Here is a 14,127-nt window from a genome sequence, read left to right as displayed (position 1 = left end):
CCTTCCTTCCTTCCTTCCTTCCTTCCTTCCTTCCTTCCTTCCTAACTTTTCTTCCTAACTTCCTTCCTTCCTTCTTAACTTTCTTCCTTCCTAACTTCTTTTCTTCTTTCCTTCCTCCTTCTCCCCCCCACTCCCCCAATGAATAGAATTGGAAACCATACTGTTCTGCTCTTCCTAATGAAACAGCCTCAGATGGGAATCACTGGAAAAGCCCCCCCAGATGTTTCCTCAACTCTAATTTCTTTAGATGTTAAGAGCTGAAGGGAGAAGGGGGCACCCATCAGTATATATGTGGCTTAGGATTAGGCCACACCAGAAACGTATTCTCATGCAGCTGGAAAGATGATAGAGAAAGCAACCTTCTTTAGTTTGTCCAGGAAAAGAGAGGCTGATTGGGACAGGCTGGTCCTGCCGCCCTCTGCTATTTGGAATTGCACTCTTCTGATCTCCAGAAACCACTCGGCACATCTTCCCTTTCTTTGGGGTGGGGATGGGGGTGGGGGGGGGTCTTAATCGTGCTTTTAGCAATCTGGAGAAAACTATGAAGCCCTTCTCAGAATAATATTTTCAAATGCATAAAAGAAACTACACAAGACTACAAAAGAAACTAACCATCCTGAAATATAGCGACCAATATCGGTCCCAGAACTCTCCACCCCCCAAGAGCCCCTCCCTAAGGGGAGATAGCCGCCCCCCCCCCCCACTTTGAGAAATAATGAAGCTGAGCCACCCTCGGAATGAGGGGACCCGAAAAGACCATGCCATGCATAGCTAGCTCTTTTCCTCCTGCAAAAAACAAGTCTCTTCCATGTGAGGGCATCAGAGGGCATCTGCCCACCAAGTCCTGACTCCTGGAGGCCACAGTGACTTCTAAGTCGGACCAAAGCACCCAGAACCTCAGCATAAATGGAGGCTGCCTGTTAGCTTCTGTCTCAGAGCCAACCACTTCCCCCAACTCTCTGCTTTTCATCGGAGGCAGCAGTGAGCCAAAGGGAGAGGAGAGGTGGAGAGATATAGCGTGCCCAAGCCTGGAGGGATGTAGCAATGCCCTTACTTTCTAGGCAGCTGGAATGGAACTCCAGGTAGAATTTTGTCTGTGACTTTGTCTTCAAGGTGGCATAGCAGTTCAGGAACTCGATTTGTCCTTGAGAGTCCACATTCCCAGGACCTAGAATTGGGGAGAAAGCAATTCAGCCAAACTTTGTTGAGTGCCTACTATGGACCGGGCACTGCGCCAAGTACTAGAGACACAAAGACAAAGGAGCACGTGCTCTCAAGGAGCTTCCACAGGTCCCCAGAGAAGTTAGGATGAGTGTGACCCCCAGTCAGGGCTCCCCGGCCCCAGAGTGGTTTAATTCCGTTAAGTATCGAGAGACAAATTTTATTGAATTTAGGACCAGAAAGGACCTAGACATCAAAAAATCGAAGACCCATATTTTATGGGGAAACCAAGGCAGCCAGATGGAGTGACTTGTCTAGTCCCTGTCTCCGTATGAATGTTATCAAATATGTTATTCGATGAGAAATGAGGAGCAAATGGATAGAGTGCTGAGGCTGGAGTCAGGAAGACTCCTCTTCCCGAGATCAAATCTGGCCCCAGACACTCATTAGCAGTGTGTGACCCTGAGCAAGTCACTTTGCCTTGTTCACCTCAGTTTCTTCATCTGTAAAATGAGCAGGACAAGGAAGTGGCAAACCATTCCAATATCTTTGCCAAGAAAACCACAATGGGCTCACAAAGAATTGGACACCTCTGAAAATGATGAGCCACAAAAGAAAGGATGGCTGTGAGGAATTTGGGAGGTATTGCATGAACTGATGCAAAAGTGACATCAACTGAACCAAAAGGAAAACAAACGTGATGGCTACAACAATGCAACTAGGGACATCTAAGTGGTTCAGTGGAGAGAGAGCCAGACCTGGAGACCAAAAATCCTGGGTTCAAATCTCTCCTCAGACACTTCCTAGACCCTGGGCAAGATACTTAACCTTAATTATTTTTTTAAACCCTTACTTTCCAGCTTAGAATCAATACTGTGTATTGGCTCCAAGGCAGAAGAGTGGTAAGGGCTAGGCCAAGGGGGTTAAGTGACTTGCCCAGGGTCACACAGCTAGGAAGTGTCTGAGGCCAGATTTGAACCCAGGACCTTCCATCTCTAGGTCTGGCTCTCAATCCACTGAACCATCCAGCTGCCCCCTCAACCTTAATTATTTAGCCCTTATGCCATTCTTCTGCCTTGGAACCCATACTTAATATCTATTCTAAAAGAGAAAGTAAGGGTTTTCAAAAACAAAAAGAAAAAACCCAAAACAGCTAGGTGGCTTAATGGATAGAACAATGGATCTGAGTTCAAATCCTGTCTCTCTGACACTGGACAGGTCACTTTAGTCTATCTGCTTCAATTTCCTGATCTGTAAAATGAGAGTAATGATAGTACTTACCTCCTAGGGTTGTTGTGAGAATAAAACGAGACAGAATTTGTAAAGCATTTTTCAAACCTTAAAATTCTATATAAATGGTAGCTAATATTATTATTATTATTAATAATAGCAATAAATGATAATAAATGAAAACCACTTTAAGGTGATTTAACTCCAAGTAAAGGAAAATCGATAACCAGTCCATGCTGGAGAAGCTAAAACAAAAGATAACACAATCCCTGCTCTCAAGGGTGGTACCAAAGAACAGCTAATGAAGCCCGAGAGAGGAAGGGCACTAGGAGGGCAGAATGGCTGATGGGTTCTCCGACATCATTCCTCCACTTTTTTTTTTTTTGGGTTAACCGTTTTTCTTTGTATCAAAGCATGGTTTAATTCGTAAAGGAAGCACAGTGTTTTCAGAAATGACTAAGATGGGAAGATGAAAGGCAAGAAGCCATTTGAAAAAGATGAGATCTCCTGTGACGAGATTCTGTCTCATACAAAGAATCTGAACCCCAGTTTCTGAGCTCCTCCCAGTTCTGGTTCTCAAGGAGCTCCTGTCGAGGGCCCCACAGAGGGAGCCAAGGCCGGGGTCAGCGTGGCAATAGCATGACAGGAGTTATGGCTGAGGAGGGGAAGCTTCTTGCCAGATGAGGCTGCTCACATTCCAGGTCTCTCTCCCCGATTCTGGGGTATTTCCTACTTTAAGTCAAGAAAGGGAGGTGCTTGATGTTGACTTTGTGAATATCTGACAAAATGGCTCTTTAGGAGCTGGGTGGCACAGTGAGTAAGACACTGGTCTGGAGGTAGGAAGATCTGAGTTCAAATCCTACCTCAGGCACTGATTAGTCACTTGACCCCCAGCAAGTCTCAACCTCTCTGTGTGTCGGTTTCAGCACCTATAAAATGAGGGGGTTGGACCCAATGGGTGCAAAGGTCCATTCCAGTTTAGGTCTATGGTCCTACGAGCTTGACCCAAATCCCAAATTCCGACCCTTATTACCTGTGTGACCTTGGACAAATGATTTCCTCTCTCTGAGCTCCAGCTTCCTCTTCTATAGAATGAGGAGGCTGGACTAAATGATCCAAACATTCCATCCAGTTCTGAGCCTATGATTATATGACTCAAGGACTTGTAATTACAAAAGCCCCTGCGATGTTAGTCATTATTGATCTGATTATTCAGCTGAGGAAAGAGAAGTGGAAAAAAATGTAGGCTTGCCTGACCTGTGAGTCACATTAGGCAGGTGGAACCCAGGTGTTCCAGTATCCAGTCTAAGACACCATCCCTAATACGGAGGGGCTAGCTCAGAAGGGATGAGGCTTTAGGAAAAGTAGTCGATTTGGGCAGCAGGAGACCTTGGTCTGAAGCCCGGCTCTAACTCAAGCTGTGGCACTCTGGTTGTTCCCCTTCTTCACCCCTCTGTTGATAGCACTCTCCATTGGCCAGGGTTGTGGGAAGGAGAGCAGTTTGACCGATCTTCAAAGCCCATAGAAACGAGGGTTACAATTATTCCCTTCAAATTCATATGAAAATGTGAAAACCAAAAAATGAAACTGGAGGAAGGAGCCCATCACTGACCATTCTTGGAGACAAACTGCGAGGTAACTCCTACTTCGAATGTGGCAAAGACAGGACTGTGGTCGCTCGTCATGATGTCGCTGGTGCAACCTGAAAAGGGAAAGAGAAAAAAATGGAGTTCATTTGAGCATGGCAGGGGGCTGCGCACGTTCAGGACCACGGACAGCGGATTCCCGGCTCTGGTCTCTTGTCACCATTTCTTCAAAGGGCTCAAAGGGCAGCCCCTTCAGGATTCAAGCGAATAGGGAGGGCATCCCAGGCTCTTTCCTGCAGCTCACGGGACCCTGAGCAAAAAGAAAAGGCTGGGGGGCAGCTGGGTAGCTCAGTGGATGGAGAACCAGGCCTAGAGACGGGTGGTCCTGGGTTCAAATCTAGACTCAGACACTTCCCAGCTGTGTGACCCTGGGCAAGTCACTTGACCCCCATTGCCTAGCCCTTACCATTCTTCCGCCTTGGAGCCAATACACAGTATTGACTCCAAAACGGAAGGTGAGGGTTAAAAAAAAAAAATAAAAGGCTGCTCTGGGCTTGTGATTGCCTTGGTGTAGAGAACTTCCAATGTGGAAGTTCCCTCCACCCTTGCAGACCGGCAACTCATCTGACACTTATCTCTGATAGCTGCTCTGGGTGCTAAGAGGTTGGGAAAAAACTAGGTTCCCTCTACCAGTGTGGCTCAGAGATAGGACCTAAGCTGAGGTCTTTCTTGACTCCAAGACTATCTTGGAGTCATTACTCCATGCCTTCTTTCTCACCTTCATATATATCAATCTTAATGGTGACAAATTTGCTTTTCTTAAAAAAAAAAAAAACAAACGAACAGCAAATACAGACTCTTCATGGAGCCACTTACTAGCTGTGTCAGTCATTTAACCTGTCTGCCTCAGTCTCCTCATCTGTACAATTGTGATAACAATAGTAGCTCCTTCCCAGGGTTAACGTGATGTTCAAATGAGACAATATTTGTAAAGTGATTAGCCAGTAGCATCTGATACATAGTCATTAAATCCATCTGCCTCAGTTTCCTTATCTGTAAAATTGTGATAACAAATAGCAGTTACCTCCCAGGGTTACTGTGGAGATCAAATGAGACAATGTTTGTGAAATGTTTAGCCAATAACATCTGACACATAGTCATTTAACCTATCTGCCTCAGTTTCCTCATCTGTAAAAATGTGACAACAATAGCAGTTATTTCTCAGGGTTCCTGTGAAGATCAAATGAGACAATCCTTGCAAAATGGCAGGTAGTGGGCACTGAGTGAGTGTTAGCTACTGTTTATTGTATTGTCTGGTGGTTTGTTAGGTCCCTTAGCTTCTTGCCCACTAGACTAGAATTACAGATATTTCTCTGATTTGACATGTGGGCAGACTGAGGCTCTGAGAGGTGTCATAAATGATCGTTGGCGGTGAGCTGTTCTCCGGGCTCTTTGCCCTTCATTCTCTGGGCTGTGCCCAGCCTGACTCCACCCTGAATCTACTCACCATAGGACTGACACACCACATGCACGAGGGGATAGGACTTCCAGAGCACACGATCACACCAAGATGGTAAGTTGTATTTCATCTGCCAAGAAAAGAGAGGATGGGCCATCTTTGGAGGATTCTTTCCCCACTTTTTATTGGCAAGAGAGAAAGTGAACTTGCTATAAACCATTATTATTGGTGGTTTATTGGTCTTCTCACCCAAGGGGGCTCTCTAGCTTGGGGACCATTCATGTGGGTCCACAGGGTGTAATTTCTGGGATCATCCAGTCCACTTCTCCATCCCTCATTTTGCAAATGGGTAAAGTGAGACTCGGAGAATAACCCAGTGACTTACCTAAGGTCACAAAGGTAGTCAGGGGATAAACCTGGAATTTGTTTTTTTTTTTAATTTAAATTTTGAATATTTTCCCATAGTTACATGTTTCATGTTCTTTCCCTCCCCCCAACCCCCCCAACCCCCCTTAGCCGTCCCACAATTCCACTGCGTTTTACATGTATCATTGCTCAAGACCTAATTCCATATCATTGATGGTTGGACTAGAGTTATCGTTTAGCGTCTACATTCCCAATAATATTCCCAACAGGTCATGTGATCAAGCAGTTTAAACCTGGAATTTGTAGCCAGACCTTGTGGCTGCAAATCCAAGCCTCTTTCCACTGCTTCATCATACCTCACCATCATGGGTTTCTCTGGAAATGGTCTTCACTTCCCCATTCTAGAGCACTGGCTCTTGGAGTCATAAGACTTTGTTTTGAATCCCACCTGATCATGGCTACCTATTTGTGTACCCTTGAGTAAATCATCTCATCCTTCCTGGGCCTCAGTTTCCCCATTTGTAAAGTGAAAGGTGTTGGGCTAGATGCCCTCCAAGGACCCTCCCAACTTATCATCTAAGTTCCTATAACACTGTCACAGCCTCCATAGGCTTTTGGGATTCTTTATCTGTAAAGGAAGAATTTGGGCTTGGTGGCCTTGAAATGTCCCTTCCAGCCCCAAGTCTAGGACTCTAGAGGGGCTTAACTCTTCTCCTAGTTTTGTGACTTTGGGACAGAGGAGGTGGCAGAGAGAGATCATAGATTTGATGGGGGAGACTCTGAGGCCATCTAACCCAACCCCCTTTCATTTTACAGAAGAAGAAACTGAGGCTCAGATAAATGAAATGTTTCCCAAGATCACATACAGGACCATAGAGCCTGAGCTGGAGAAGATCACCAACATCAAATTCTCCTCCATCTTGCCAAGGGGGGAGCAAAGGTCTGGAGGAATGAGTTGCCGGAGGACATTTGATCCCAGGTCCCCTGACTCCACCTCCAATCCTGTTTTCTGGGATGCCCTGGAGAATCCCACCAGGAAGGAGAACCTACCCCTGTGGCTTTCTGTTTAGTGTAGGCATACTTTTCCCGGGTCAGTCTTTCAAAGCGGTAGGTTGGAGCAAAGGTGATCTCTTCCTCCTCTGAAAGAGACAGAGACTTCCATTAAAGTTAGGCTCTTCCTGGGGCCCTTCCCGGTGGCTTGGCTTCTCGCTCCAGGCCTCTCCCCAGCTCTGGAAGTTCCACCTCTTACCGAAATGCAAGAAGACCTTCTGCTCTTTCCGCTCTGTGAGCAGCTGGTCGTGAAGCAGCAGCTCCGGGTACTGCTGCTGCTTGATCTTCTGGATGATGTTCTCGGCTTCCTGGAAGGAAGAAGACACCAGCCAGGGTCAGAGATGGCTTCTGGGGAGGGGAAGCATAACTAGGCTCCTCCAAAGCTGGCCCAAGAGCTGAACGGACCCATCCGAAGCCTGGCTTTGCTGAGCACGGGGACGAGGGTCCTCATTCTCATTTCCGCTTTGAGGCTTGGTTGTTAAACTCAGAATGGCCCAAAGTCTACAAAGACTCTGTGGTCTCTTTTATTTCCTTGAGGCAGCCTGGAGAAGAGGCTAGAACCAGGCCTGTGACGCCGGAAGACCTGGCACCGCCAAGATGGCAGCCTGCTCTTGTCTTTCTTTGTATTCCCAGCACTCGGCATGGTGTCTGGCATACAGTAGGCACTTAATAAATGTTTACTGACTGATAGGCCTGCCTTAGACACATAGGAGAGCCTGGAAAGTCACAGGGTCATAGATTTGGAGGTAGAAAGTGACCTTGAAGACCATTTAGGTCAATATTTTACAGACGAAGAAACTGAGGTCCAGAGAAACTAATGGGATCATGGAGCTGATGGAGACCTTTCGGGCCATCAAGTCCAACCCCTTCCTTTTACAGATGAGGAAACTAAGGCCCAGAGAAGCTAATAGGATCATGAGTTGAAGGAGACCTTATAGGTCATCTAGCCCAACCTTTCCATTTTACAGATGAGGAAACTGAGGAGCAGGGAGGATAAGTGACTTCTCCAAGGTCACCTTCGCCCAGGGAATCCTATGTAAATGGTTTACAAAATCATGGAGGTTATTGTTATTCACAGAATCTACCCGTGGAAGGGAACTCAGTGGCATTAAAGGAACTCGGTGGTTCAGTGGAGAGAACACTCTGGCCTTGGAGTGGGTAGAAATGATCTCAAACTTGCCTCCCACTCCTACTGGCTGTATGAACCAGGGCAAACATTTCTCCTGTCCCAGCTTCTGTTCCTTCATCTTTAAAATGGAAGCATAATAGCTTCCACTTCACAAGGTTTTCTGAAAGGCTCAAATGAGATAAAGAGATGTCAAGAGCTTGGCAAAGGCCTTCAAGGGCTCTATAAATGGTGGCTATCAGACCAATTGTGACTGTAATCAGCCCCTGGAACAGAATTCAGCCTGGCTCGAGCCCTCATCCAAATAGGGAGGGTTCCTGTTTGCTTCCCAAAGCTCTGGAGGGATGCACGGCCCCAGGACTATGGGTTGGCCACTTCTGCCCAAATGGAGGGGTTCTAATTCTCTCTTTTTTTAAACCCTTAACTTCTGTGTATTGGCTCCTTGGTGGAAGAGTGGTAAGGGTGGACCATGGGGGTCAAGTGACTTGCCCAGGGTCACACAGCTGGGAAGTGTCTGAGGCCGGATTTGAACCCAGGACCTCCCGTCTCTAGGCCTGACTTTCCATCCACTGAGCTACCCAGCTGCCCCCTAATTCTCTTTTTTCTAAAACCTTTACCTTCCATCTTTGAATCAATACTACATATTGGATCCAAGACTGAAGATGGTTATGGACTAGGCAATTGGGGGGTGGTAAGTGACTTGTCCAAGGTCACACAGCTAGGAAGTGTCAGAGATCAGCTTAAGAGGAGGCAGGGTGAGGAATAGGGTGCTAGGTAACCCGAATAGGGAAATCTCTCTTGGATAGGCAGGCCATTGAGGCTGGCCGGCCCAAGGACGCTGGCCTGGCTCTGCCCCTGCCCCCTCCTCACCGAGGGCGGCAGCTCCAGTCTGTAGTTCAGGTCTCCCAGCCAGAAGAGGTGTGTGAAACGGTGAGTGATGTTGAAGGGGCTCAGCTTCTTGTCTCCCAGAGCCAGGAACCGGAGAATGCTCATGTAGTTCTGGTTCCGCCTGAGAGAGAAAGAAAGAGAGATGAGCAGGGTGGCACCAGCCGGCCCTCCTGAGCCTGCTAGGTGCTGAGCTCCCAGGCAGAGTGGGGGGATGCCCTCTTGGGAATCCAGGGCCAGGGGGGGGATGCCCCAGACCTCTGCTGCCTTGGGCATCTCTCTGCCAGGGCTGGAGAAGTGTTTGTGTTGGACAGAACCAGCTGGAGGCTGGCCCCAGGGAAGGAGAAGATGATGGGGTCAAGGCTTTAGAGCTTAAAGGGGCATTTACCGAAGTTTCTTTTCGCTTCCGGAAGTTAAGTGGCTGTTGACGAATCCCAGGGAGGTTCCATTGAACATGAAGGAAACCCCCACAGCTCCTTTATTACCTGGGGATGGGGAGGAACAAGAACTCTGTTATCAAGATGAAGAATCAACCAACCTGCAAGCAGAGGGCTCACTGCTAACGTGCAAGCTCAGGCCGGCCAGAGGCGTGTGAAGCAGGGGCTAGTGAGGGCGAGGGAGGGAAGGGGAGGCGAGGAAGGAGAAAAGCTCCTCTTCTTTTGGGAGTGGAAAGCCATGGCAGAGATGTGAGACATCAGGTGCGATTTCCCAGGGAAGGCTGAGGAAGACATGTCAGGTTGGACTTTCCTCTCCTCTCAGAGGAGGCACCAAAATATTCCAAAGGACACAGCCCTGATGACAAAACCAGGCTTGCTTTCTCTACTAAATAGAGGCTGGGAAGTGAGTGCAGGGAAAAGATTTTTAGCAGCATTTGGGCAAATGCAGGAAGCTACAAAGCTGTAACAGCACATCTCCTGGGGATAAATGAAGAAAACCCCAAAGCTTCAGGGCTCGGGGGAGTAAGGGAGGGCAGGTGCAAGGGGGAGAGCTGAGCAGAAGGCACTTGATCCCTCCTTCAGACACTGTGGAGAGCAGGAGCTAGGCTTGGGGTGGAGAAAGAAGTAGAGGCGAGCCTGGACATCCGAGAGCGTTTCTACTGAATGACCTCAATGCTCTCACCTACAGAACAAACTGAGGTTTGTCTATCCAAAGCCCTAACTAAGGTGGAGTGACTGGAGCTTCTGCTTAGGGTGCTGAAATGTAACGGGTGCCTGATGGTACTTGTTTGCCTTTAGTAGGTAGAAAACAAGCATCTCCTACACATTGAGAAAACGTGTTTACAAGACGAAGATGTCAGATGGCCGACTACCTTCTCCCAAAAGCCCCACTGAAGTTGAACTCCTCCCACACCTGGCTCTTTCCTGCTTTTGCTGGTCTTCCTGAAGTGACTAACTGGTGTCTCAGGGTTCCATTTAGAGGGCTTGTGTCCTAATACATTTTCCAATTTCTTTAACAAAGTTGATTTGAGGTCACTTTTGGGGGTGTTGGCCCTGGGCAGCAGATTTTCTGGTTCTAGCTTTGAATTTTTCTGTGTACTCAATGAAGCATTGAGATCAAGAACTCTCAAATTTTTCATGCCAAAGGCCCTAAAGGTCACAAAAATCACAGAACCTTAGATCTGGAAGAGACCTTAGAGATCATTAAGTTCTGGCTTCTTCTGCTGATTTTCAGGTAGGGAAACCGAGTGCCAGAGAGATAAAAGGATGTATCCAAAATCACACAGCTATTTAGTGGCAGACCTGAAACCAGAATCTAGGCCTTCTGTGTGATAATGAAATCAAAACCCCCTTTTCCCTCATATCTGCCTCTAGTCCAGAACTCCTTCACCTATGCCATAAAGCTGCCAATTATGAAGTAATTTTATTTCATTAAAAAAACCCTTATCTTCCATCTTAGAGTTAACATCATGTATTGGTTCTAAGGTGGAAGAGTGTGGGTGGATCAGTGGATTGAGAGCCAGGCCTAGAGACGGGAGGTCCTGGGTTCAAATCTGGCCTCAGACACTTCCTAGCTGTGTGACCCTGGGCAAGTCACTTGACCACCATTGCCTAGCCCTTACCGCTCTTCTGCCTTGAAGCCAATACACAGTATTGACTCCAAGACGGGAGGTGAGGGTTTAAAAAAAAGAAGAAGAGTGGTAAGGGTCAGGCAATAGAGGTTAAGTGACTTGCCCAGGGTCACACAGCTAGGAAGTGTCTGAGGCCAGATTTAAACCCAGAACCTCCTGTCTCTAGTCTTGGCTGTCCATTCACTGAGCCACCTAATTCCCTCTCATTACTAGACAATTAAAAAATGCTTTATGGTGTCATGGATAGGGCACTGGAATAGGAATGAGGAAGACCTAGGTCCACGTCCAGCCTCTTACACTTACTAGCCATGTGATCTTGGGTAAAGGATCTCACCTATAGGAACCTCAGTTTTCTCATCTGTAAAGTGGTGACAAAAGTCTTTGCCCATCTGCTGGGATATTGTTCTATCAAAACGTGAGCCCTTTTATTCCCTCCATCAGAAGGTCTTCCTTCCTACTGTGTCACATAAAATCAAAGATCTCAGAGTGGGAAGGGACCTGCTTTAAGTGATCTTGGGAAAGTTATTTAACCTCTCAGGCCTCAGTTTCCTGATATGTAAAATAAGAGAGGTGACCTCCGAGGCTCCATAGAGTGGGACATCTATGAACTTATGATTTTGATCAAGTCAATTAACCTCCCTAGACCTTAGTTCCTCATCTGTAAGACGAAGGCTTGGACTAGAGGATCATTTAGATTCCTCTAAATCGATGACTCAATGACCACGAGTGAAGGAAGCCCACCGTATCCCAAGGCAGCCTCGTCTACTTTGTTAGGGAATCCTTCTTGACACCAAGTTAAATTCCCTCTTTGTAACTTCACTCGCTGCCTCTAGATCTGCTCTTTAGGGCCAAACAGAACAAGCTCAATCTCAGCACTTCAAACATTAGCAACAGTTGCCATGCCAACGCTGCATCTTCTTTTCTCCAGAATAAATATCTTACGTTCTTTAAGCTAGTCTTTATATGGCATGAACTGAAAGAGTCCCATTCACTGTCCCGGTTGCCCTCCTCTGGCCACTCTCCAGCTTCTCTAGAATGGGAGGTCTCAGAAGGGAAGGTCCTAGCTATGGTCCTCTCGGTCTTCTGCCTCTGGTCCAGAACTCCTTCAGCTATGTGAGAAGAGGTCAGTAGGGCTAACCCCTGCCCCGGGAGCTCTGAATACCGTGTCTCACTTTCTTGGCCAGTTCACAATTCTAGGATCCTCAACTTTCCCTTATTCCTCCCAGCCAATGGGTACCAATGGCTGCTCCCTTGGGCTTCTCTCAGAAGGCCGCTGCTTCTTCTCGCCCTTGTTCTCTTTCTCCAGCAGCCCTGATGGTCCCTGTGGGAATCCTAGGGGATTCTCAGGCCGGTAGGGAAACACCTATCCATGCACCATGAGAACAACAGCCATATAAGAGAAAATGGATCTTCATTTCCTACTTGTTCTTACCAAGAGTGTTGGCAATCCCAGTCTTCACGTTGTTTGTGCAGATGTGGCTGATTCTGTTTTCGTGTTCCAACTTGGCCAGCACAACAATCCGGATGTTCCAGAGGGTGTGGATGGCTATCTAGCAGGGGAGATAAACAGGGCATTGCAAGCATTGGTGGTATAGCCTGGGGGGGGGGAGCTAAAGTAGACTCATCACTGCCTGGTAGCAGAGAGAGCAGCAAACGTCCGGCTACAGATCGGGGGCGAGGGGAAATGGTTTGCGAGCTGCCGAGGGGTCAGCGGTACTGCACAGAAGTCAAGAATACAAACGGGACCCTGGGCAGCCCTGAGAGAGGCAATGCTTCAGGGATTTTGGAGGTGTTAGCCCAAGTGCCCGCTGGCCTGTCCAGAGCACATCTGGTGAAGTATGGTCGGTTCTAGACACCCCAGTTTAAGAAGGGCATTGATAAGCTGGGAGGGGATACAACTAGGACGGTGAAGGATCACAGGGTCATAGAAAGAGAACCAGAAGGGACTCTAGTAGCCATTGAGTCCAACTCCTTCATTGTACAGATAAGGCAACTGAGGCATAGAAATGGTAAATGCCTTGCCAGGGTCACACAACTGGCAAGAGTTTGAGGCAACACTTGAAACCAGATCTTCCATACTCCCAAGTTCAGTGCTCTATTCATTACACCACGCTACCTCTCATAAATGAAGATCATTTAAAGGTCCTGGTGAGGGGGCATCTAGGTGACTCAGTGGAAAGTCAGGTCTAGGGATGGGAGGTCCTGGGTTCCAATCTGGCCTCAGACACTTCCTAGATAAGTGACCCTGGGCAAGCTATTTAATTAACATTGCCCAGCCCTTACCGCTCTTCTGCCTTGGAATCAATACGCACTCTGAGATGGAAGATAAGAGTTTTTTAATTAAAAAAAGAGACAAAGGAACTGGTGAGCAGAACCAAGAGAACACTGTACACAGTAACCGCAATATGGTACGATGATCAACTGGGAAGGATTAAACTGTTATCAGCAAAGTAAGTTTCTAAGATAACCTCAAGGGACTCGTGATGAAACATGCTCTCACAGCCATAGAAGGACCCATTGGAGTCCCACTGCAGATGAAAGCAGGTCACCTTCCACTTCATTTCCTTCATGAAGTTTTTACTTATTTCATGTATGATGTCTTCAATCATGACATGAGCAACATGGAACTATGTATCACATGAAAGCATTGGTATTACCTATACCAGGCTATTTATCCCCCAGGAGGAGAGGGAAGGGGAATGGAGGGAGAAAACCTGAATCCCAAAATGCCAGAAAACAATTGTCCAAAGTTGTTTCTATGGGTAATTGGGGGGAAAACCATAAAAAGTTAAAAAAGGAACCAGAAATGTTTAGAAAAGGTTCAGGGAGGACAACACAGGTCTCTTCAAGTGTAGAAAGGGCGTTCAATCAGAGAGAGAGAGAGAGAGAGAGAGAGAGAGAGAGAGAGATTGGGAAAGAAGGAGAGAGGGAGAGGGGGGAGAGACAAAGAGAAGAGAAGAGAAGGGAAGAGAAGAGAAGAGAAGGGAAGGGAAAAGAGAGGAGAGGAGAGAAAGAGAAAGAGAGAGAGAGGGTAGGAGGGAGAGGGAGAAGGATATTGGGAAAGAGGGAGAGAGGGAGGGGGAGAGGCAAAGAGAAGAGAAGGGAAGGGAAAAGAGGGGAGAGGAGAGAAGAGAAGAGAAGAGAAGAGAAAGAGAGAAAGGGGGAGAGATGAAGAGAAGAGAAGAGAGGAGAGGAG

At 47.3% G+C, this 14,127-nt stretch overlaps 1 protein-coding gene across 1 annotated transcript in view; it reads right to left on the bottom strand.

The window, feature by feature from the left end:
- The window catches only part of INPP5D (inositol polyphosphate-5-phosphatase D), a 135,179-nt gene that overhangs the window by 26,592 nt on the left and 94,460 nt on the right, over positions 1-14,127 (bottom strand). The window contains exons 13-20 of the mRNA XM_044675669.1: positions 12,364-12,481; positions 9,252-9,348; positions 8,849-8,987; positions 7,052-7,160; positions 6,853-6,941; positions 5,485-5,566; positions 4,004-4,093; positions 957-1,168 (exon numbers count right to left, since the gene is read on the bottom strand). Coding sequence (XP_044531604.1) covers positions 957-1,168; positions 4,004-4,093; positions 5,485-5,566; positions 6,853-6,941; positions 7,052-7,160; positions 8,849-8,987; positions 9,252-9,348; positions 12,364-12,481 — 936 coding nt within the window. The remainder of the gene's footprint in view (positions 1-956; positions 1,169-4,003; positions 4,094-5,484; positions 5,567-6,852; positions 6,942-7,051; positions 7,161-8,848; positions 8,988-9,251; positions 9,349-12,363; positions 12,482-14,127) is intronic.

This window comes from Gracilinanus agilis, chromosome 4, assembly GCF_016433145.1.
Source record: "Gracilinanus agilis isolate LMUSP501 chromosome 4, AgileGrace, whole genome shotgun sequence".
Lineage (NCBI taxonomy): Eukaryota > Metazoa > Chordata > Mammalia > Didelphimorphia > Didelphidae > Gracilinanus > Gracilinanus agilis.
The sequence above is the reverse complement of the archived record's forward strand: the minus strand, read 5'-3'. Positions and strand labels throughout refer to the sequence as shown.